The 23625-nt window shown below is 38.5% G+C and overlaps 1 protein-coding gene across 1 annotated transcript in view; it reads left to right on the forward strand.

The window, feature by feature from the left end:
• OVCH1 (ovochymase 1) overlaps nt 1-12880 on the forward strand; it is a 675688-nt gene extending 662808 nt beyond the window's left edge. Inside the window, exon 14 of the mRNA XM_044087248.1 lies at nt 12609-12880. Within this exon, the coding sequence (XP_043943183.1) occupies nt 12609-12773 (165 nt within the window). The 3' untranslated portion in view covers nt 12774-12880. The remainder of the gene's footprint in view (nt 1-12608) is intronic.
• Nucleotides 12881-23625: the final 10745 nt, after the last annotated feature.

The raw sequence follows: 23625 nt of genomic DNA on the forward strand, positions 1-23625 counted from the left end.
TTAGGCCAAGCAGCTGAGACGATCCTGCTTATTTTTTAATTTTTTGGATTGACAAAAGCACAGGATAAGGAGCAAAAACTTATCCTCATAGCTACCTTTTGGCCAAGGCAGCACTGTTCTCTTTGACATGGCAAGAGGAAAACATAAGGGGCTGCCTCGTTAAGTGGGCCCTCTTAACTCAGTAGAAGTGGTCTGTTCCACACCTCAGTCTGGCCACACTGGCTGATGGATGACCTCACTCTAATCTGAGACAAGTACAAATAGTCAGAGGCCATACTAAATTTTATGAAAGAAGTTAGGAAGCCTAATACAAGACAATCACACTTAGAAAAGTATAACATTTTCCTTCTGGTGCCATTCCAGAGACCTAGACTACAGAAAACTTAATGTGGCACACTGGTCCTGGAATGCGTGTTAGAACTCTACAAATCTGTCTTAACTTACTCTTCCATAAAATTACATGCTTATATTTCAACCTGCCTATTTATGGACCTCCACCACCTCTTTCTGTTGAGCAGTTCTTGAGTGGAGCGATTCACCTTAGGCCTCCTAAAAGACAAATGGCTCCACCATGTGATCTTAACTGTGTGTTAGTGAAACTGACATTGCCCACTTTAAACCAGCAGTTTCATGCCCGTGGCAGTCAACTCTGCTGGGCAGATTTCAGAATTGCAAGGATTAATGAGCAGGGGACTCTAAATGTTCCGTCAAGATAGAGTGACATTGTGTACCATCCCCTCCTTTATGCCTACAATGGTTGTTGAACTGACACTAAATCAGATAATTTAGTTCTCATTTTCCCCCAAATTCACAGAATTTGAGAAAAAACTCTACATTCCCTGAATGTGCATGGGCAGCTGAGATTGTACTTGCATAGAACAAGAAATTTCAGGAAAACTGATCATTTTTTTTCTGCTTTGCAAAAGGTAAAAAAGTGAAACCTTTGAACAAATAAACTCCTTTCCAAGTGGCTGGAGAAATGTGTTGCCTTCTGTTACCAGCAACATGGGAAATGCTTACCAGCCATTAGAGCATACTTTTACAGCTATTAATGCCACTAGAACTTTTCTTAGATAAGTTTCCACCCAAGTCATCTTAAAGGCAGGAGCCTTGTCCTCTATTCATACCTTTTCAAAGCACTACAACCTAAAGGCTGCGTCAAGAATTTAAACAGGATTTGCTTTAGCTGTCAAGGACTATCCACCAAATAAGTAATCCTCCAGACCTTTTCTATCACTGCTTTGGGAATCTTTCCAAAAGTGAAAGCTGCAACAGTAATACCATGATGAACACAGTACAGTTGTGTTAGGAACATACCATAATTATAGATATTCAGTTGTTTCACCTTGCCGTCATTTTTCTTTCTCGCCATTACCCTTCTTTCTAACTCCTTGTCCTGAGGATCGGGTGTCCATGCTATTTACTCACCTTCCCCTCTTTTACTTGAAACCATGCATACATTCCTGTTAGCTTTTCTTTCTTGAGCTTCTGAATTAGGCACCTTTGGGTGGACCCAGCTAGTATTGGAGTCATCACCTGGTCTACTGTGCTCCAGGTCCAGAAGGATTCTTCTTCAGTTCTATTGATGCAAGAACGATCTGAATGGTATCAGCCAATGCACTGTTTATATACTACTGATATCTGGCACTGGGAAGCAGGATGTCGGATAAAACCCTAGAAGAGGGAAGTTTAGAAGACTGTCAGACACAGGCTAGTTGCATGGTAGGATATCCCAAAAGTGAAATAGATTATAAGGGATTGGGTCACTGGATTGAACCTCCTGGCCTTCAAGAAGCTTTATTGCTAAAACCTTGTTGATATTTTCTTTTACATGTACATAAAATTTGTTTTTATGGACGTTAATACTAACTTTTCCTGATAATAAGTAGAGGTTTATTCCATGAAATTGAAAGGTATTGTGTAATATCGGTCACTTTTTGTATTTATTTTAAATATTAAATTTCCCCATCTGGTGTTGATCTGTTCAGACAGATTTTCAAGTAGAAGTAGATCAACCATTGCTCTGTAGAACAAGCAGAGGTCATCTCTAAGTAACCCGTTAAAAAACAATACAACAGTTTCTGATGCCTTTCTGAATAGTTAGTTTTCAAACCTTATTTATTTCATAATGAATTATACCTTTTTAGATTTTTAGATGGCTTATTTAAAAGATAAAGTATCAGGGAATATGAAAGTAGTCCAGCTAATCTCCCAAGAGTGGCCAGGCCTAGAATTAGATGGTCTAAAGAATATGCTTTTCTAACTTTAGTAGATAATACTAGTTTTAGTTTTAACTGATCACTGTCATATCTATATCTTTAATAACAGTTTTTATCATTTGACCGTTTATTTTACCAGTTCATGTAACATGACCATTTGATTTGTAATCATAGTATGTTTTTTTATTTTAAACAAGAAACATCTTTATTAAATTATCAGATATGACATAAGCAATCATGTATTTGTAAACAAGCCATATTGACAAAATTTTAGTTGCAAACATTATACATCACAAACCGTGTTAACATAATTGTAGTTAGATATTATACATCACTTATAACCTATCCAGTCATTGTCAGTCAGACATTCTAGTTCATTCAAATCCCGTCTTCTTTTAAACATTGTTTCTCCTCTGCAGGTATTGTCCCACAATTCCTATTTTTTTCTATGTAATTTTCTCCTGCCCTTTTCTAAAGATCCCAGTTCCAGTTGTTTTATCTGTGTTACTATATTCACTACTGCTAGTAAAGTTGGTTTAGACTTTGATTTCCATTTTCTAGTAATTGCTTTTTTGGTAGCCACCATAATTAGACTCTGCAAGGCCTTATTATGTCTAGGCAATTCAAATTCTGTATCAGAGCTCAAAAAATAATTTCCTTAGTTACACCAATTTGCTCACCCAGTATCTCTCACAGAGTAGTCTGCAGGGAATCTTTAAAGTCTGACAACTATAGTTTAGGCCCTTTTTTGGTAAATCTCATGATTCTGCATATAATTATGTTAAAGTGGTGAGTTTGCAACTACTCTGCCAGGTGTATATTTTTTGTAGACAATCCTAGATTGTTTCAGCATCTTTTACTGACTTAATTGTGTTGTTCTGTGTGCAGTCTTCAGCACATCTGGTAATTCATAACGCATCACTATTTGTTCCTGATAAGAATACTCCTTATATATAGGACAAATGCATATGGAAACTGATGTCCTTTGTCTTCAGTTGTGTGTGTCCTGTTTAATGCTTTACCCATTAATTTGCATATGAATTGACATTTAATAAGAGCTGTCAATCATTTCCTTGTTTGATATGGTGTCAAATGCCTTAAGAAGGTGATTAATCAGCATACAGTCAGCCCTTTTAGTGCTACTGTTACCTGTTTAGAAAACAAACCTAGCCATGCAACCTAACCCAACTGCGGCCCCTTGCAACATGTGCTTCTTAATTGGGGGGTGAGTTTGTTAGGAGAGGTATGTTATTTAGAAGGTTGCTAAAAAGTTATTAGGGGGGGTATGTTTGTTAGGAATGTTTACTGTCAGCCTCTGTCTAAAAGACACATGGGGGCCAGTTTGGGGAATGAATCTGTGATTTTCCTGTCTCATGGTCAAGGTTATGTTGCCTGTTCCAGAGCATGGGGATCCTTTGAGTCATACATCTTTCTCACCATCATGTTCTATTTTATGTTGCAAGCAAAGTTCAAATCCCTGGATTTAGTGTTTCTGGTGCTGCTCATTTTGTGGATATGCAAAAGCTCCATCAGGCTAGATCTAAGGATGCTTTATATACCAAGCACATATTGCTTCTCAACAAACTGTAGAAGATCGAGTATAGAGAGCAAAAGCCTCATCAGGCTAGATCTAAGGATGCTTTATATACCAAGCACAGATTGCTTCTCAACAATCTGTAGAAGATCAGGTATAGAGACAGCAAAAGCTCCATCAGGCTAGATCTAAGGATGCTTTATATACCAAGCACAGATTGCTTTTCAACAATCTGTAGAAGATCGAGTATAGAAACTGCAAAAGCTCCATCAGGCTAGATCTAAGGATGCTTTATATATCAAGCACATATTGCTTCTCAACAATCTGTAGGAGAGAGAGTATAGAGACAGGGCTCTAAGGTGCTCTGTATAGGACTATCTCTTAATTCCCTGGATTCTTTTGATGAGGAATTTCTCTGGGCATTCCAGCTGTTATATATGCCTATGTAGGTACATAAAGAAGGGAGTATTGTACTCAATGACTAGTCCGATAAGGGCCGAATAGTGTGCTACTATAACTTCCTTGGACCTGGATGCCATACCCTTGCTTATAATTTACGTGACATAGCATGATTTTCTAACTACCTTGGCTACATGTTGGTCAAAGGCCAGATTACTGTGTATATATGTTCCCAGATCTGTAACTACCATGTTAACTCTTAGAGGTGTCTTATCAATTGAGTAATTGCCTGGGTAGACATTTTCCCAAAAGGCACTATAATGCATTTCTTTGCATTAAATTTTAATCCACGATTTTGACACAAGTCATTTGTCTTTATTAGCCCCTCTTACAGGATGTTAGTGTCAAGGGGAGAATTTATGATGGCTTCCAATTTGCAATCATCTGCAAACTTGGTAAGCCAGATGTCAATGACTTTGGCCTTGACCTCCAAGAAGTAGATGCCAAATAGGAGTGAGCCTGGCATGGCTCTTTGTGATACTCCACTGGTTACGTGCCTCTTGGTGGAAGTGGCTCCACCAATCCTGACTTCTTGTGTCCCATCTCTGAGCCAGCTGGCAAGCCAGTGGGTTGTGTAGGGATTTATGTCTAGTTTAATGGGCTTGTGCACACTCCCTGAGTGGGGTATTGTTGAACACCTTAGCCAGGTCTAGGTAGGTGGTATGCACCATTTGCTCTTCATCCACTGCCTTCATTACCTTCTCAAAGAAGTATACCAGGTTAAGTAGGCATGACCTTCTTCTGACAAAACCAAAACTGGGATGGGTCCAGTGTCTGTAGGTTGCCAATGTCTTTGTTGATCATTTCCATGGTAATTCATTCCATGGGTTTGCACGTATGACTAGTCAGACTAATGGGTATGTAATTTCTGGGGTCGATTGATGGTCCACCCTTGTGAAGGAGGATAAACGTTGCCATCCTCCATGCGCCTGTTTTGAGGCTGTAGTTGAAAAGTGACTGAAGTGGTCCTGATAGGTCATGTTTTGGGCTATTTAGGAGGCAACCTGGGATATTGTCAGGCTACACTGAGGCTGTGCATTTAGCCTTAGTGAGTGCCACTATGACCTACTCCCTGCTGATAGATTGGGGGGGGGGGTTAAATGCTGGTAGGGATTTCACAAGGAGTGGCAGGGAGGAGGAAGTTTGAGGTGAATTTTTCAGCCAGCAAATTTGCTACATCATTCTGCTCAGTGAAGGTGATACCATTTATGGGTTATTATTATATGACTGAACACACTAGAAATAGCGAACAATCTATTATCAAACCCAAATGCACAAAACTACAAAATTTTGAAGGAATGGATCAGCAAATTTTTTTTCCCAGGGAACCTAATCTAGGGCCTAAATCTGAAATAACTCATCCTGCGTAATAAGATTTTAATATGTCACACCTATTGGTTGCATGTGTTATTCCATATGCCTGATCCAGTATATTGATACTGTATCCCCTACTCAAAAATCTGTGTTTCATCTTGTGGGCTTCAATGTCAAAATCTTGTTCAGAACTACATATCCTACGTAGTCTTAAAAATTGTGCTTTTGGTATCTTCCTAACTATGCGTGCAGTATGGCAACTAGCAGCTAGCAAGATGGAATTTTTAGTAAACTGTTTACGATATAGGCTTGTAGCCAAAGTACCATCAATCAACTTAGAAACTTTGACATCTAGGATATCAATATTAAACATTTGTATTTTGCCCACAAAAACAATACCATAGTCATTATTGTTGAGCTATAAATAGCCCATGATGATGAAGGGCAAGCAACAAGTGTTGGACTAAATGTGGACAAATGTAGTTCTGAACAAGGTTTTAACACTGAAGCCCACAAGATGAAACACAGATTTTTGAGTAGGGGATTACAATGTCAATATACTGGATCAGGCATATGGAATAGCACATACAACCAATAGGCGTGACATATTAAAATCTAATGGTAGTCAGGATGATAGTTATTTCAGATTTAGGTCACAGATTCATTACTACATATGGTACCCATACATTTAAGATCATAGAAGTTATTAATAAGTATTGGGATATTTTGAAATCTGACCCCTATTTTGGTCAAATTTTAGGAGATAGTTGTACCTTCAGATATAGGAAGGACAGGAATATTGGGGAATGTCTGTCTGGTTTCAAAAAGAAAAGGAAAGTAATGGTGGGATCAGGTACAGTGGCACCTCGTGGTTGTACATTTTGTGGGAATTGTACTTATTGTAAAGTTGTATCCAAAACTAAATCATTCACCTCCATCAGTACTAATAAGGTGTTTGATATCCGTTCTTTAATTACCTGTCGTACGGAATGGGTAATTTATACGGCAGTTTCAGTGTGGAGCATTTTATGTGGGACAAACATCATGGCCACTTAAGCACAGAATAGCACTACATATTAGTGATTTGAATTGCACACAGAGTAGAAGTGCCCTCTATAAACATATGATGGAACATAGGGGGCTCACTTCATTTTTATTGGTATTGATAGTATGAAGGGGATGATATATCAGATGGTAAGAAACATAGGATTTTAGATCAGAAAGAAAAAATGTGGATCATTAATTTGGGGGCTTTGTTTAAACCAGGTTTAAATGTGAGTTTCTGATGGAATTAGGACGTATTTTCATGTATATGTATATTATATATATATATATATATATATATATATATATATATATATATATATATATATATATATATATGTGTGTGTGTGTGTGTGTGTGCGTGTGTGTGTGTGTGTGTGTGTGTATGTATGTATGTATGTATATATATATATATATATATATATATATATATATATATATATATATTTATTTTTCTAAGCTTGTTTCTTGCCTTTCCTGTAAGTCGTCTAGTCCAGATACAGATTTGCTGTATCCAGGACTGTTTGTAAGCTTCTGAGCCCCCAAGCCTTTCTGTGTTGGAGGGAAGCCTTCTAGCTTAATTTTGTTTCTTAGAACTAGCCAGTTTTCTAGTTTCAGCACTCAAATCTGTTTCTTTGAGCTCAGCTCTTAACTCATTGTAAGCACTAAATAAGCTGCAAATTACTACAGCACTCAACTTTCCTCACTTGTCTAGAGGAAACAGTTTTTAGTACTTAATAAATAAGCACCTATCCAAACATGTCTAAGGGTCAGCTCCCGATGTTTTCTCCTGTCTACCTGATGAATCTGAGCATCTTGGGGCAATGCAGCAATTGCCTCATGTACACAGACAACCCCCTCACCCTACCACCCAACACTACAACCTGTGAGAGATGCACTTATCTAGCTAAACTGGAAGCAAAGCTCTCTTCACCCAAGACACTTACACCACACCACACCACACTCATCACATTGTCCCTCAAAACCTACACCACCAAAACACACACATAGAAACACAAAAGACACACCTACATTCATGGAGGCTCTCAATAAAAATCTACCCAAGCAACGGGGACCTCCAAAGCAGAAACGCAAGCAACCTCCACCCCCCACCACAACCCAAATGGCACATAGCCCACAAACTCAGTGTGCCACTCAACCACCCCCCCATAAGGCATAACAATGTACCCAATACTCTAGTCATAGGTGACTCTATAGTCGGGCACACTGATGTTCCACTCACCAGGCTAAACAAGGAGAAAGTTACTGTCAGCTGCCTGTCAGGTGCCAGGATCCTCCACATAATGCATGCACTCAGGTCACTGCACAACAAGTACAAATATGACTCTGTCATTGTCCATGTTGGTATGAATGACCTGAGACGTACCTCCCTGGACTACATGAAAAGAGACATGGAGGAGCTATCCAATCTTGTAGCCCGGGCAGGTATGACCCTAGCCCTGAGTAGCATCCTGCCATCACCCAGAATGATACCACAGTACAAGGACAAAATGATTGACCTCAACAATTGGCTAAGCTTCTGGTGTCTTTCTAAGGGGATCCAGTATCTGTCTGCCTGGGATGACATGATCGACAAACCACAACGCTTTGCCAGAGATGGCCTGCACCTGTCGCCCTTGGGATTCCGGATACTGGCTAAGGTTCTTGCCACCTCTATAGTGCCTTTTTTAGGCAAGGTTCAAATGACAAATTCACCACCGTAACAGGTACAAGCAAGCAAAATCTGAGGGTAATGCTACTTAATGCTACAAGTCTAAACCTCAAAATGCACTCATTCGAGACACTCCTTAAAATGGAGCACATCGGCATCTGTGCAGTGACAGAGACCTGGTTCAAGGCTCCAGAGAGCACCCCTGCATTACCAGGCTATAATTCATACCACACCTTTCGGCCACCTAACCTGGACCGAAACACTATAGGCAGAGGCGTGTCCATATTCATTAAGGATATCCACACCTCCAGTCTAGTTGCTCAGCATAATGCATTCGAGATTATCCAAGAGCAACTAACTCTGGGCAAGACCGCAATCCAAATTGTAGCTTGCTACAGATCCCCCACCATGCCCCAGGATTCCCACTCCTCATTTCTTGATACACTGGAAAATATTAGGGTACAACCTAATTCCCTAATAATGGGTGATTTCAACTACCCCACCATTAACTGGGAAAACTACTCATGTACCAACACTTGTGCTCAACATTTTCTGGAATTCATAAATTCATCCACATCCCACCCACCATCAGGGAAACCACCGTAAAAAATTTCTTCAAAGCCAACTTCACACTTCTTAAGACAGAAATGGCAAACTTCACGACACCCATGCTGACAGACAATAGAGGTACAACTGCGGAATCCTATACAAATGCACTTTATAAACACTTACACGAGTGCATAGATCATGCAATCCCTAACAGAACCAAGATGCTATCCTCCAAAAAAAGGAAGCCAATCTGGTAGACCCCTGCCATAAACATACTCTACAACAGAAGAAAGAAACTGTTGCAAAAAAGAGTAAAATCCCATGATTGGAGGAACTCCGTGGTCAGCCTCAGTAAGAAGATGAGATCCCTCATAAAATCCTCCAAAGCTAGTTACGAAAACAAAATCGCCACTGATTCTAAAGACAACCATAAAACATTCTATAGCTATGTCAAGAATCTCAATGGCAACACTGAGATCTGCTCTGAGTTACAGCACAATGGCACTAAATATGCAGAACCAACTGATATTGCCAACATCCTGGCAGATAAGTTCAAAGCTAACTTTACCCCTCTCTCACCCCTTAAAGGGCCCATCTCTCTACTGGAAGAATGCAAAGTTCCTGTAATCACGGCTGCACAGGTAAAAAACACACTCTCCAAAGCCAAGAACACAGCATCCATGGGACCTGAGAACATCCCAGGCTGCGTTCTACATGAACTACAGAACGAACTGGCACCCCACCTAAGTACCATGTTCAATCATAGCCTCAACTCAGGCTTTGCACCCACTGAATGGTGCACAACAACGGCTATCCTACTCCACAAAGGGGGAGCCACCACAGACCCTGGGAACTATCGCCCCATTAGCCTGATGAGCCTGGTCTGCAAGGCTATGGAACGTATCATCATGGAACTTATAAACAATGACACTGGTAATCTCCAAACTCTGGACCCTGCCCAGTTCAGGTTTGTAAAAGGCAGATCATGTCTCCTAAACCTGATAGACTTCTTTGAAGAGGTCACCAAAGCCGTAGATGAAGATAAGGTGGTTCACACAGCCTATCTAGATCTTGCCAAGGCTTTCGACACCATCCCCCACTCTGGAATTATAGATAAACTCACTAAACTAGGTATAAATCTCTATGTCACAAGATGGGCTGCCAACTGGCTCACTGACAGAACCCACACTGTGAAAGTAGCAGACTCTAAATCCAACTTCAGACCAGTGACACGTGGAGTACCACATGGTTCAGTTCTAGGTCCTCTCCTGTTTGGTATCTACTTCTCTGAAGTACAGGCTAACACAGAAGGTCTTTGGCTAACAAAGTTAGCAGATGACTGCAAACTAGGAGCCATAATCAAAACTCCTAACGATGTGGACATCCTTCAAAAGGGCCTCACTGAGACAGATGCCTGGTGTCAAAGCCATGGCCTCAAGCTCAATGCCAAAAAGTGCATTGTAATCCCTTTTGGTAAAAACTCTGTGCCCATGAACTACCACATAGACAGTAGTCTACTTAACACCGAAAGTGTGATAAGAGACCTTGGGACACAGGTGGACAGTAGTCTCTCCTTTGATAATCACATCGCCACAGTAGTCAGAAAATCCTTCTACATGGCACACCTCATCACAAAAGTTTTCTCATCCAGGAAAAAAGAGATCATTGTTCCCCTCTACTCATCACTCATTAGACACATTATAGAGTACAGCACCCCTTTTGGCATCTACCTCACAAGACATCTACAACAACTGGAAAGGCCACAGAAATACCTCACAAAGAGGATTACCAACCTCAAACAGATGCCCTACGCAGACTGTCTCAAAAAACTCCAGCTTTACTCTGTTGCATATCGCCTACTCAGAGGCGATCTCTGCCTAACATACAAAGCTATGTCAAACCCAGAGCTGTTAGACATGCTCCACTTAAAGAAATCCCAATCCCTCTGAGCTACACACTCTAGGGACCTAAACCTTGTCACCACAATAAACAGAACATGCTGGAGGGATAGATTCCTGTCCCAGAGACTTCCCATACTCTGGGACAAACTACCTATCTGTGTCAAACAAAGCTCCTCATTAGCACTCTTCAAGAAAAATCTTGATGATTGAATGGGAGATAGGAAATTCACCCCGGGGATCACTTCTGTGGCTATGCTTGACAGGGGCACAAGAAAATAATTTTCTTGGGTGGCAAAAGCCAGGGTACCATTTGGCTACACTTATATAGGCCCTAGGACTAATAGCCTAGTACCTACCTATGAACCTATGAACACTCCTGCCTTCTTCAACACTCATGCCTGATCGTTGCAGATCTTCTTTCATACAATCAATCCACCTCTTTTCTAGACTTCCTTGCTTCCTCTTAACTTCTTCCTGTCTGTCCCAAACCTTCCTCACCAGATTGTCTTTTGCTTTTCTACACATGTGCCCAAACCACCGTAATCTGTTCTCTTTGACCTTTTCTGCAATTGGAACTACTTTGGCTTCTGCTCTTACATCTGCATTTCTTCATCTGTCCCACAGTGTGCATCAAACAGCCTTTCTCAGGCACTTTCCATCACCTCTAGCTTTTTCAACTGTTCTGCCTTTACTGCCAAGGTTTTTGTACCATACGGTAGTACTGGTCACACCACTGTCTTGTACACCTTACTTTTTAGCTTCTTTGGCATTCTTCTGTCATAGACTACACCTGATATTCTATGCCAGTTGGCTGCAGCCCCTCTGATTTTAGCTTTGAGCTCTTCATTCAGACTAGCCTTCTCCTCAACCACCCCTCCCAGATACTTCAAGCTGTTTACCTGTTCCACTATCTTCCCTTCTATCCCTATTCTCAACTTCTTCTGATTTCCCCAATTTGCTGCCATTACCACCATCTTATCTGTGCTTAGTTTCACCCCATGTGCCGTCAGATTTGCATTCCATTCTCCTATTCTTTGCTGAAGTTCTAGCTCAGAGTCTGCCTATACTGCCCCATCATCTGCATACAGCAGCTTTGTTGATCTGTCCCCTCAGACTTGTTTGCTAATGTAGTCCATCACCAGTATGAACAGCAGTGGACTCAAAGCTGAACCCTGATGTACACCCACTCCCACTGGGAACCCCCTGAAAAGTATAAAGTATATAATGAAAATAAATGAATAAATGAATTTTACTTTTAGTACACTTCCTCATAATGCTATGAACATTTATATGTATGTAGAATATATCTGATCAAAGTCTACTATAAAATAACCTTACCACCCTGTTTAACTGTGTGTGCATGTTAAATTTATATATGTATCTAATACCAGAAGCATTAAAAGATGTTGCTTGTTCAACTAGAGTAAACTAGTAGAATTTTACTCTTGTAATGGAGAAACTTCCATAGTAATAAAACTATGCACTCTGTCAAATGTTTGTCTTTCGGCTTTTTCCCAGTAAGGGGTCACCACAGTGGAACTCCAATCCGCTAATGATTGGCAGTAGATTTTTACGAAATGCCGAGGTGCCAGCTCGACGCCCAACCTTCAACAAAGGCACACCCATTTATGCATGCATGTCTTTCGAGGAGGACATGCAGACTCCACACAGAAGGCACTCCCAAGCCAAGCCTCGAACGGGAGAACCTCTTGCTGTGAGGTAACAACGCTACCGCTGTACCACCATGGAATTATGCACTCTGTCAAATACTTTTCCTAAAATGTTGCATAAGAAGGGTGGCTTATTAAATCCATCATTCTACACTGACAAACAGTTGATTACAGAACTTAAATTACTCCGACCTTTTAAAACATTTGCTTTCAGCACTAAATTAATATTTTTGCTTGTTTTTACAGGGAGATTCTGGAGGAGCTCTGGTGTGCAGAAAGAATGGAGTTTATTATCTCACCGGCATTATAAGTAGGGGTTTTAGAAGTTGCCTAGTAGATGCCCCAACAGTGAATACTAATGTTGCCTACTACAGAACATGGATATCCAGTATTACTGAAGGAAGTGTTTAATATATCTGTCTACAAATAAAGTTTTAAAACAATATCCGTGAACTAAAAAAAAAATTACTTAGCTTGTTTCCAAAGTGATAATTTATTAAACTTTAATGCAGAATCACTTCAGTTGTACAACTGACTACTTAAATGTTTTGGTAATGGTATCCAGATAGAAGAACAAAGGTTTAACTGTTTGAAGATTGCACTTTGCTGAAACACTCTTTCCTTTGACCATGCCCTGAGCTGCAGTGATCGCTGAACTGGTCATAGCTTGGGAGTGCAAGGGACAAAGCTCTTTGTAGGTGAATTCTGGGTGGGGGGGGGTCTTCAGTCTATTCTGCAAAGTCTGCAGAGATGCGCACACCACTTTTTTGGAATCATCATTGAGCCAAAATTCTTATGTAGGAGGTAATTGAAGCAGATGTTCATAGCATTATGATGAAGTGTACCAAAGGTAAAATTCATGTATTCATTTATTTTCATTATATACTTTATACTTTTCAGGAACAGAGACTAATATCTGTACCAACAAGCACTGAGCGTAATTCAGGATACAGCATCCATGGGACCGGACAACATCCCAGGCTGCGTTTTACACGAACTTCAGAATGAACTGGCTCCCCACTTAAGCTCCATGTTCAATAATAGCCTCATATCAGACTTTGTGCCCACTGAATGGTGCACAGCAACAGTTATCCCCCTCCACAAAGGGGGCGCCACCACTGATCCTGGGAACTATCGCCCTATTAGCCTGACAAGCCTGGTCTGCAAGGCCATGGAACGTATCAACATGGAACTCATAAACAAAGACAATGGTAACCTCCAAACTTTGGATCCCACCCAGTTCGGGTTTGTGAATGGCAGATCATGCCTCCTGAACCTGATCTACTTCTTTGAGGCAGTCACCAAAGCCGTAGATGAGGGTAAGGTGGTTCACACAGCCTATCTTGACCTCGCCAAGGCTTTCAACACCATCCCCCATTCTGAAATTATAGCTAAACTCACTAAACTAGGTATAAATCCCTACATCACAAGATGGGTTGCCAACTGGCTCACTGACAGAACCCACACTGTAAAAGTTGCAGACTCCAAATCTGACCTCAAAGCAGTGACAGGTGGAGTACCACAGGGTTCCGTCCTGGGAATTCTTCTGTTTGGTATCTACTTCTCTGAAGTACAGGCTAACACAGAAGGCCTCTGGCTAATGAAGTTCGCAGGTGACTGCAAACTAGGAGCCATAGTCAAGTCCCCAAATGATGTGGACATCTTACAGAAGGGCCTCGCTAAGACAGATGCCTGGTGTCATGGCCTCAAGTTCAATGCCAAAAAGTGCAGTGTCATCCCCTTTGGTAAAAACTCTATACCCATGAACTACCACATAGGCAGCAATCTACTTAGCACCGAATGCGTGATAAGAGACCTTGGGACCCACATGGACAGTAGTCTCTCCTTTGATAGTCATATCGCCACAGTAGTCAGGAAGTCCTTCTACGTGGCACACCTCATCATAAAAGGGTTCTCATCCAGGAAAAAAAAGGTCATTGTTCTACTCTACTCGACACTCATTAGACATTAGAATTATAGAGTACAACACCCCTTTTGGAATGTACTTCACAAGACATCTGCAGCAGCTGGAAAGGTCTCAGAAGTACCTCACAAAGAGGATTACTGGCCTCAAACAAATGCCCTACACTAACCGCCTCAAAAAACTCCAGCTATACTCCGTAGCATATCGCCTACTCTGAGGTGATCTCTGCCTAACATATAAAGCTATGTCAAACCCAGTTTGGGTTTGTGAAAGGCAGATCATGCCTCCTGAACCTGATCGACTTCTTTGAGGCTGTCATCAAAGCCATAGATGAGGGTAAGGTGGTTCACACAGCCTATCTTGACCTTGCCAAGGCTTGGACATGCTACACCTAAAGAAATCTCAATCCCTCCAGGCTACATGCTCTAGGGACCTAAACCTTGTCACCACAATAAACAGGTCATGCTGGAGGGATAGATTCCTGTCCCAGAGACTTCTCATACTCTGGAACAGGCTACTCATCTATGTCAAGCAAAGTTCTTCATTAGCACTCTTCAAGAAAAATCTTGATGAGTAGATGGGAAATAGGAAATATACCCCGGGGATCACGTCTGTGTCTCTGCTCGACAGTGGCACAGGAAAATAACTTTCTTGGGTGGTGTAAGCCAGGGAACCTTGTTGGCTAGGCTTAAGTAGGCCCTTGGGCCGATAGCCTAGTACCTACCTATGAACCTATGAACCTATGAAAGGAATGGCAGTCTATCTCAGCTTACATATGTTAATCTGTGCATCTCCACTTCAACTATGTCTTTAATAAATGGAAAGAAACCAGATCCCCCATCCAAAGAATATACACATTCCACACAGAAGGCACTTTAACTAGGACAGTCTTGAGGTATACACAATGCACATGCATGCAGCAGTTTTAATGTAGTGCAAGAAAAATATCCTCAAAAACTAGCACTGAAAACCTGATAGTGCCGCCCTATTAAGGAATACTTTAGCAAAAATAGGATTAATAAAATGCATTGGGTAGAGCACTACAAGCAGACATGATCAGTCTGTGCTGGAATTTAATGCAAGTGCTTCTTGAAAGACCATCATGTGGATCAGATCTTCAGGACTATTAGTGACAGGTGTCAGAAATGTGGCTGAACCTTTATCTTTACAAATGGCGTTGCAGATGGACTAGAAGGGCACATTTTTGTTTTTGCTGATATGTATGAGCTGATCCACAAGTGGTGTAAAAAGGGTAAGAAGAAACTGTACACAAGGGGGGCAATTATCTGAAGTATGGCAGCTTAAATTCAGTGTAAAGTGAAAACTACACTGGAGCAAAACAACAAAAACGAGTAAATGGTAAGTACGTCATGGCACCGGCAAACAAGGAATAGATCATAAAGTAAACTATATCAGATGGTGATAAGCATGTGGTGTGAGAGTAACAACTGAACTGGTAGAATGCTTTAATGCATAAAAGGAGGCATCAGCAGTAGAAACTAAGGGTTCACACAGACACCTAGCAAGGTCCCATCTTGGGATATCATGCAGTTCTGGAGACGTCATTCTTAATGACATGATGTAGTACCTAGCAAGGCCCCATCTTGGGATATCATGCAGTTCTGGAGACTTCATTCTTAATAGCACAGATGTATTGCAGGAGAGTAATAAGACCATAAGCACTTACCATGCAAATGGTTGAAGAAGGACAGAGAAGGGCATGCAATTACTTTAAGTACCTCAGGGATTTTGGAGATTCCAGATGGCTACCATTTCTCAGAATAAAAAATAGAAATGCAACCAAGTAAGGAAAGTGGAAGGCTCTGAAGAGGCATTAAGTGTTATTTCAATAAAGTGTGGAGTGATAGAAACAGCCTGGATTGAAGACGTAGTAAGTGAATGTCTAGGTTACATAGTAGACAAGAACACTACAAATCAAGCAACAAAAAGCCTTTATTAGCTGTCAAAATCTGTTTTTGTTAGCAATAATTTTTTTTAGGCTATGATTACTTGTTTTTTAGAGGTGGCTGTTCAAACTGATTGTAAATTATGAATTTTTTTGCTTTATTACTTCAGTGAGCTGTTTTATTAACTTATCTTCTTGAAAAGAAGGTTCATCTGTAACTTTTATGGCTGGAAGCTCTCCTCGTTATAAAAAATGCTGCTTTTTTGTCTAATAGATACAGCAATACCAGCTATACTCATGTTTTCTGTTAAACCTTTCATAGTCATAAATTCTCAAAGTGCTTAAGATTCCTCAGAGTATAGATCCAGATTTTACCCCATCCCTCAATGGCAAGTCATACCTTTTGAGCTCGGTATTTGAGAGAACAAATCAATATGTTCCAAATGACTGTGACTAAACAGCCCAGGACCTGTCCAACCATGACCAAGGCTGGATCAACCATGGCAAAAGCCACTAATAAGACAGATGCTACTCAAGCCTTGTGGTTAAAGCCTTGTTACTTTCATGGCAATCTTACCAAGTTATTAAACTGTAAGCATTTTAGGCCTTTGCATTGCAGCATATCCTGATCTTTTGGGGGAAGTGGAGGTGCTGTTTTCAGGTAATCTTGATAATAAGCACTTCTCTAATCCAGGAGATAGAGAACCATTTTGTTATGGGTGAGGGACTTAAAACTTGTCTCTCTGACAAGCTAAAAAAATATGTAGCTAGGCCTAGCAGCAGTACTAAAGCACATCAGTATATTTAAAATTATTTACATACCCGTCTAGACATTCCCGGTCAACAAATGTTAAATAAAAATAAAAAATAAAATAAATAAAAAAATAAATTGTTCAGTTTGCATTATGTTGATATGCTAATATAAATGAGAGGCAAGATTGACTATGGATGTCATAACACTTCATTGCTGATTAAAAAAAAAATTGGGGTTGTTAATATCTGTTCCAGATAATGGAGTAGAGTACAGTGCTAACTATAGTGATACCAAGTTCTGTATGCCAATACTGCATCCTACCAAAAGGGGCACTGAACAGCACTACCACACATGTTCATTATATGCATGTATGTTTATGTTCATATGTGTATATAATGAGCATGTGTGTATGTATGTATATTATGTACACACATTTATATATATATATATATATATATATATATATATATATATATATATATATATATATATCAGCTTATTTAGTGTTATACACTGTTAACAAAGATTTAGTGTTGTCTGAGCCATCAGCAAGGTTTTGGTTATTATTGGTTTAGATCCTTGTTGGAGGTTTGTGTTTTATAAAATACACACACACACACACACACACACACACACACACACACACACACACACACACACACACACACACACACACACACACACACACACACACGACATCTATTTAGTCAGCACAATTTTGTCGATTAAACAGATGCTTAGGGAATATGTCCTTTCCCCAGTATTATGCAATCTCAGAGTTAGAATATAAAATTAATGGAAGGGAGGTGCTTATACCCATGGAAAAAAAATAATTTGTTTTGTTGTTTTCTTTGGATGGCTCAGTGTGTTTTTTTCTTCTTTGTAGACCTTTTGTTGTTAACATAACAAAATGTCAGTATTAATGTAAATTAAATATACATATATAATTCCTACTGTTAGTGTGGTTCTCTGCTATAAGCCATGTCCTAGAACCCATCCTTCATCATGTCCCATTCTGTACCCACCTATCTGACTTGCCCTTTTAGACTGACCCAGATGGGCAGTCAGGGAAAGTGTGTGGGCAAGAGATCATTGTAACAATATGTTGGCATCCTGATACTAAGAGGGCTTTTTTGCTTTGCCATGCCCACTGTTCTGTCTCCGTTTTCAATGTACAGTATAGCTGTACATGCCTCTTAACTAGTAGTATTTTTCTCTACCAATTTCTAGTAGTTTTTGGAAGTAACCCACCCCTTCCACTGGGATAGTTGAGCTGGAAAACTGATACCGTGCCTTATTCTCCTGACCTTTCAACTTAGGGGATCCTCAGTCATTTGGGTTGTAGTCATAGCTCCATTACCTGTACATCATGAAGATGGCCTGACATTTTTTTAAAGAACAGTGGTTGAAATCCTGATTCTGGAGAACCAGGACTGATTCATTTCAGTTTTGCAATCTTGTGCAGTGATATTGTACAGAGGAACTGTTTACAGCATACAAAAGTATTAAAGTTGCAGTAGAGATAACCTGATGTCTTTGTGAATTGCGTTACTTGTTAGTTTAACCAAGGAGGTAACCTATTGTCTTAGACTGTCACATTTTGCAGGATCCTTTACAGTCGAGGAAGGAAAGTGTTTCCTTAACTATAGCAACATTTTTGCATTATATTTTTAAGTCAATCAGCTATACAGCTGCCTAGAATCATGTCAAGATTTGTCTATAAGAATTTGTAAATTACTTCTCTGTTCATTTGTCCTGCAAGTTATCAAGTATTGAACAAGTTCTTAAATTAAACAGGCACTTGGGCAAAATGGCCTTTATTTTCATCACAACTAAGTGATAACAGTGTTACTGTATTTCAAATTTTTGTCACACAAAGTATTTTAGATTTGAGTGACTAGAAAATATGACCATTTTTATCACTACCAAATACTTTAAAAAATTAAATAAGATTTATTAGAAGCATTCTATAGCCCTGTTTACAAACTTGCACCAAATTGTTAATGGTTCACATTCTTTTTTTTTCTTGTATATAAATTATCTGACTTGTTCATGATTTCCTTTGGACCATCTGAAGAATGGTCGATATAACCAGTGCAACTCTGTTATGATTTGTATAATTCCAGTCTTAAATATACAGTCAGCAGAGACCTATTCTTACCATAGCATATTTACTTTTATATTTTATAATCCAGTTAAATATAAAGTACATTTTTTGGTAAGACATGAGTAAGTTAATTCTATCCTTTAATGATGTATGCATGACACATGCATTCATCCAAACTGCCTGAAGGTTTGCATGCCATCAACACATGTATATATGTGTTTGCATGTGCATCTTGCAAAGGAGATGGTGCCCCATTTAGAAAGTTTCATTATTGTTCACCCACAGAGTGCTGAGATATGCTCTGGATGTGTCACTATACTGAAACTGATTAAGCATTTTATCAGAGAATGAGTAAATATGTGTCATAATAACTAGTTACTATGAAATTATTCTTCAACAATTGTATAGGCAGCATATGTGATATTGAAGAGAGTTCCCCAGTACTTGTTATATCTGATATTTTTCTTTGCTGTACACAAAATTCAGTTATTTTCTGAAGGAGAGATTTTTTTTATGTCATGGAAGCTGTTTCTTTTGACTAATCCTCCTCCTTTTTGCTTTAAATGTCGAGTGTAGATAGAAATAATTTTAATAGAGTGAAGATTGTTTTTAAAAGTAAGGCTTCAATCAGTTCTGTTGCCACCTCTGCTTCCCTCACAAAATGTTGCAGCCCTTGTGCATGATCAGCGAGTTTATAGTGTTAAACTGCTTCAGCTGTGTAATTGCAGTTTATGAAGAGATACAGATAATAGCTTGGGCAGGAAGGTCTTACAACACTGTAATCTGTTTTTGTGCTGTAACAATCTCCTTCCAGGTACAATAGTATTGCAAATCTAGGCAACATTTTAGCAGTTTTGGACATTAATGTGATTTCATTTACATTTTAGAAATGTTTTTATCAAACATTTGCCTAGCAATCAGTAGGATATTCCTTAGAAAAGGCATCTCATCTCTAATATTAATTTTAATGGATATGCACCATAGAATCCATGTCATTTGACTTGGTCATTAAAGAAATCTGCATTTTTCGTGTGTGTAGTTAATGATTGCATTAAAGTGCTATATTATATTTTGTTAGAAGGAGACAATGGCCCTGTTCAGTCTACCCTTTAAGGAAGTTTAACCTTCAACCTCTCCTCATCCTTACTTTTCCCTTCCCATCTGTTTCATGCCCTCAACTGCATTCATTCCACATAAAATCACCATTTTTGTTATCTTTACATGGGCCCATGTGTGATAACCTGTTATAATGAGAGAGATGTCCTTTTTATCAGTGTCATACTATCAGCTACTTACGGTCATTTGCCTTGTATTTTGGGCCATGAAAGACCCTCTTTTTCTCAAGATTCTTTTAGTATTTTTTTTCGTGTGGTTAACATACTTTAAGATGTTTTTTGTTTATTTTTTAGTGGTTTGGAAGGGTTTGAGGGATTGATAAAATAAAGTAGAGGTAGCTTGGATTCACTTGTGAATGTTTTGTGTGAATTGTAGCTGATAAACTTCATTTGCAAGCTGTTGTCATGAGGACCAGCTTGAAGCAGTTTAATTAGAGACATGAGCACTTTTGTGATACTGCGAAAGTTCTGAAATTCTAAGAAGTGTCCAGGTTACTTCATCCTGTCGAAAAGTAAACGTAATTTGAATCGTATGCTAAGATGTCAATCAATACAAGTTAGATAATAAGCAATAGTCAGTGAATTGTATTCTAAATCACTGTCAGTTATTAAATAGTTCTGAATGCTTGCAGTATACCATAAGGATAGTTTATATATTAGCCTACAGAATGACACTTCTGATAAAAAAAATAAGATCGTGTTTCTCTGCTATTGTCTCTTTTTAATAAGCACAAAACTTAATATCTCAGAACAATTTATTATGGAAAGTTTTAATCTTAGAAGGGAAGATTTTTCAGATGTTTATTCACATACTATTAGACATAACATTCAGGGAAAAATCGAACTGATTCTAACAGTAGTACTAGATTGAAGAGTATCAGATATACAAGGTAAATGTAAATGTTCTGTTGACACTCTACACTAGGATTATAGCTAAATATAAAACCTAGGAATATCGTAACAGTACAAAACATAGTATACAAATTGAAAGAGATAAGAATAAGTAAATATTTATATAGTTAAACAATAAAAATATGTCTACAAGGGTGGGGAGGTTGGCTTAGAGGTTAAGGTGTTCACCTTATATTCACAAAGTGCAGGGTTTAACTCTCACATGGGGGTAGTTGGTTGGGCTTGGAATGGCCCACAAGGACAGTTAGCCTGGTACTAATTTATGAACTTATGATCCTAGTAAATAAAACAGAAACTCATCTGACCTATAATTTAATGTTTGTTTGTGTCTTTCGGCTTTTTCCCAGTTAGGGGTCGCCACAGCAGAACTCCGGTCCGCTAATGATTGGTAGTGGATTTTTACATACCAGGTTACCAGCCCTGATGTACAACCTTCAACATTCATGCATGCCTCCACACAGAAGATGCTCTAGCTGAGAATCGAATGGGACAACGTCTTGCTATGAGGTGACAACGCTACCGCAGCACCACCACTGCAGTGTAAATATGAAAATAAAGGACTTCCTCCCCGTAGTAGACTAGAGAGATAATGTGAGGTACAGGGAAAGATGACTGTAGAGATATTCAGTTTGGTCATCTTATAATAAAAATTCTGAACTTTTCTTATTCATAACTCACTGGCAGGTCATTTTTAAGATGACTCATACTAAAAAATGAGACATTAATATGAATCAGAAGCATGAGCTAAACTTTGTTAATCTAATGGAGAGTTTGAGAGGTAGTTTGTCTTTTTCAACAAAGTAGGAATACATTATTTCATGGTGGAATGTTTCAGGGTTATATCATTAGGTAATTTGTTTCAAAAGTTTTGTCCATAGCTGAAGATTTCATAGTATTATATATAAAATATATAATAAGTTCTATACATAAATGTAATTTCACCATACCTGTTTTTCTTATATAAATGTCTGATTTTAAATGCATATCAATTGATATTAACGCATTGACTAATCAAGTAAAAAGGGTGAGTCTGTTCAAGTACTTGCAGTTACATAAAGCTCAAATAGTATTTCTACAAGAAACACATTTACTTAATAAAGATGTAAATAAACATTCATTAAAAAATAATTTGGTTTTAGCAGGTTCTAGCACCCTCATTTTGTGGAAGAACTCCCCAGTAATGCCTAAAGTAAAAGATACCTATATTGATAAAAATGGTATGTTAAGCATTGTTATAACTGAGTGGAACAGAAAACTATATACATTGGTGAACTCTTACTGGATTCCGCGGGCTGAAACTAAAGATGCAAAAACTTACTTGGATACTCTAGCCTATTACATGAAAGCTAAAGTCATAATGGCTGGTGGTTTTAATTGTATTTATCAGACAAAAGATTCCACTGCAGATAGAAAGCTGAGAATCACATCTTCAGCCAAGCACTTAACGAATTTTGTAAGTCTAATGAATTTAAAGGATATATATGAGCTAAGGAAAACAAACTCACTACAATTTACCCATTATTCATATAGATATGGAACACAAATATTGATAACAGATTGAGAAAAAAATGTATCACATATTAGAGAAGTTTCAATAGTTTCATGGCCATTATTGGACCATAATGTTACAATCTTTAATATTTTAAAAACTGACATTCTACTACAGCACAGGAGATTACCAGCATACATTATTAGAATAAAAGGATTCAAGGATTGGTATGTTAAAAGAGATCAAACATTTCCTAGAAATAGACATGAATGGTGAAGTAGCTGTCATTGTTCTGTGGGATTCACTAAAGGCTTAGTTAAATGGAAAAGTTACAAGCTGGTATATCAGTAAAACAAGAGAATGGTACAAAGAATTGAATACACTACATGCCAAAATAGACACACTATAAATTATCAACCAAATAAAAAGGTGAAACAATACCCAAAATCCAACCAGTAATAAAAAATACAAAATTAGTTATCATTGCAGTGAATAACCCATGGAGTATACAGAATACCAAGGAAAAATAAATTTGCTCTTTATTTAAAAAGATTAAGTGCTAACTAATCAGTCAGTCTGAACTTAAATACAAAATGTTGACATTCTAAATCATGAAGTTTCAGTAAACCTGGAAAAACTGAAACTCCAGGCATATTCAGTAAACCCTTTAAGCTTGCAAAAACTTGCTCTTAGATTAAGCAAAATGAATAGAATAAATCATATCAAAGAAATTATAAAACATAAAAAAGTAGAACCGATATTAAAGGTATTCCTGAGGGCTTTAAAATATTTTATGAAAATATAAATAATACAAATAACTTAGATAATGATGATATAGTTGAAACTTTTCTAAGGAAGAAAATAATAAATTAACAACTGAACAAATAAAAAATGATAGACCATTCACTTTTAACAGAAATAAAAGGTTGAATAAAAAGGTTAAAAAAAATAAAAGGGCACTGAGCTTAGATGGTCTTATACTAGAGCTATATAAAATACTACTGGATGATGCAGTTAAAATATTGGGTCTATAGAGAAATAAAAACAACTGCTGAA

Source organism: Protopterus annectens, chromosome 11.part0 (genome assembly GCF_019279795.1).
Source record: "Protopterus annectens isolate FY-2018-M chromosome 11.part0, PAN1.0, whole genome shotgun sequence".
NCBI classification, from domain to species: Eukaryota; Metazoa; Chordata; order Ceratodontiformes; family Protopteridae; genus Protopterus; species Protopterus annectens.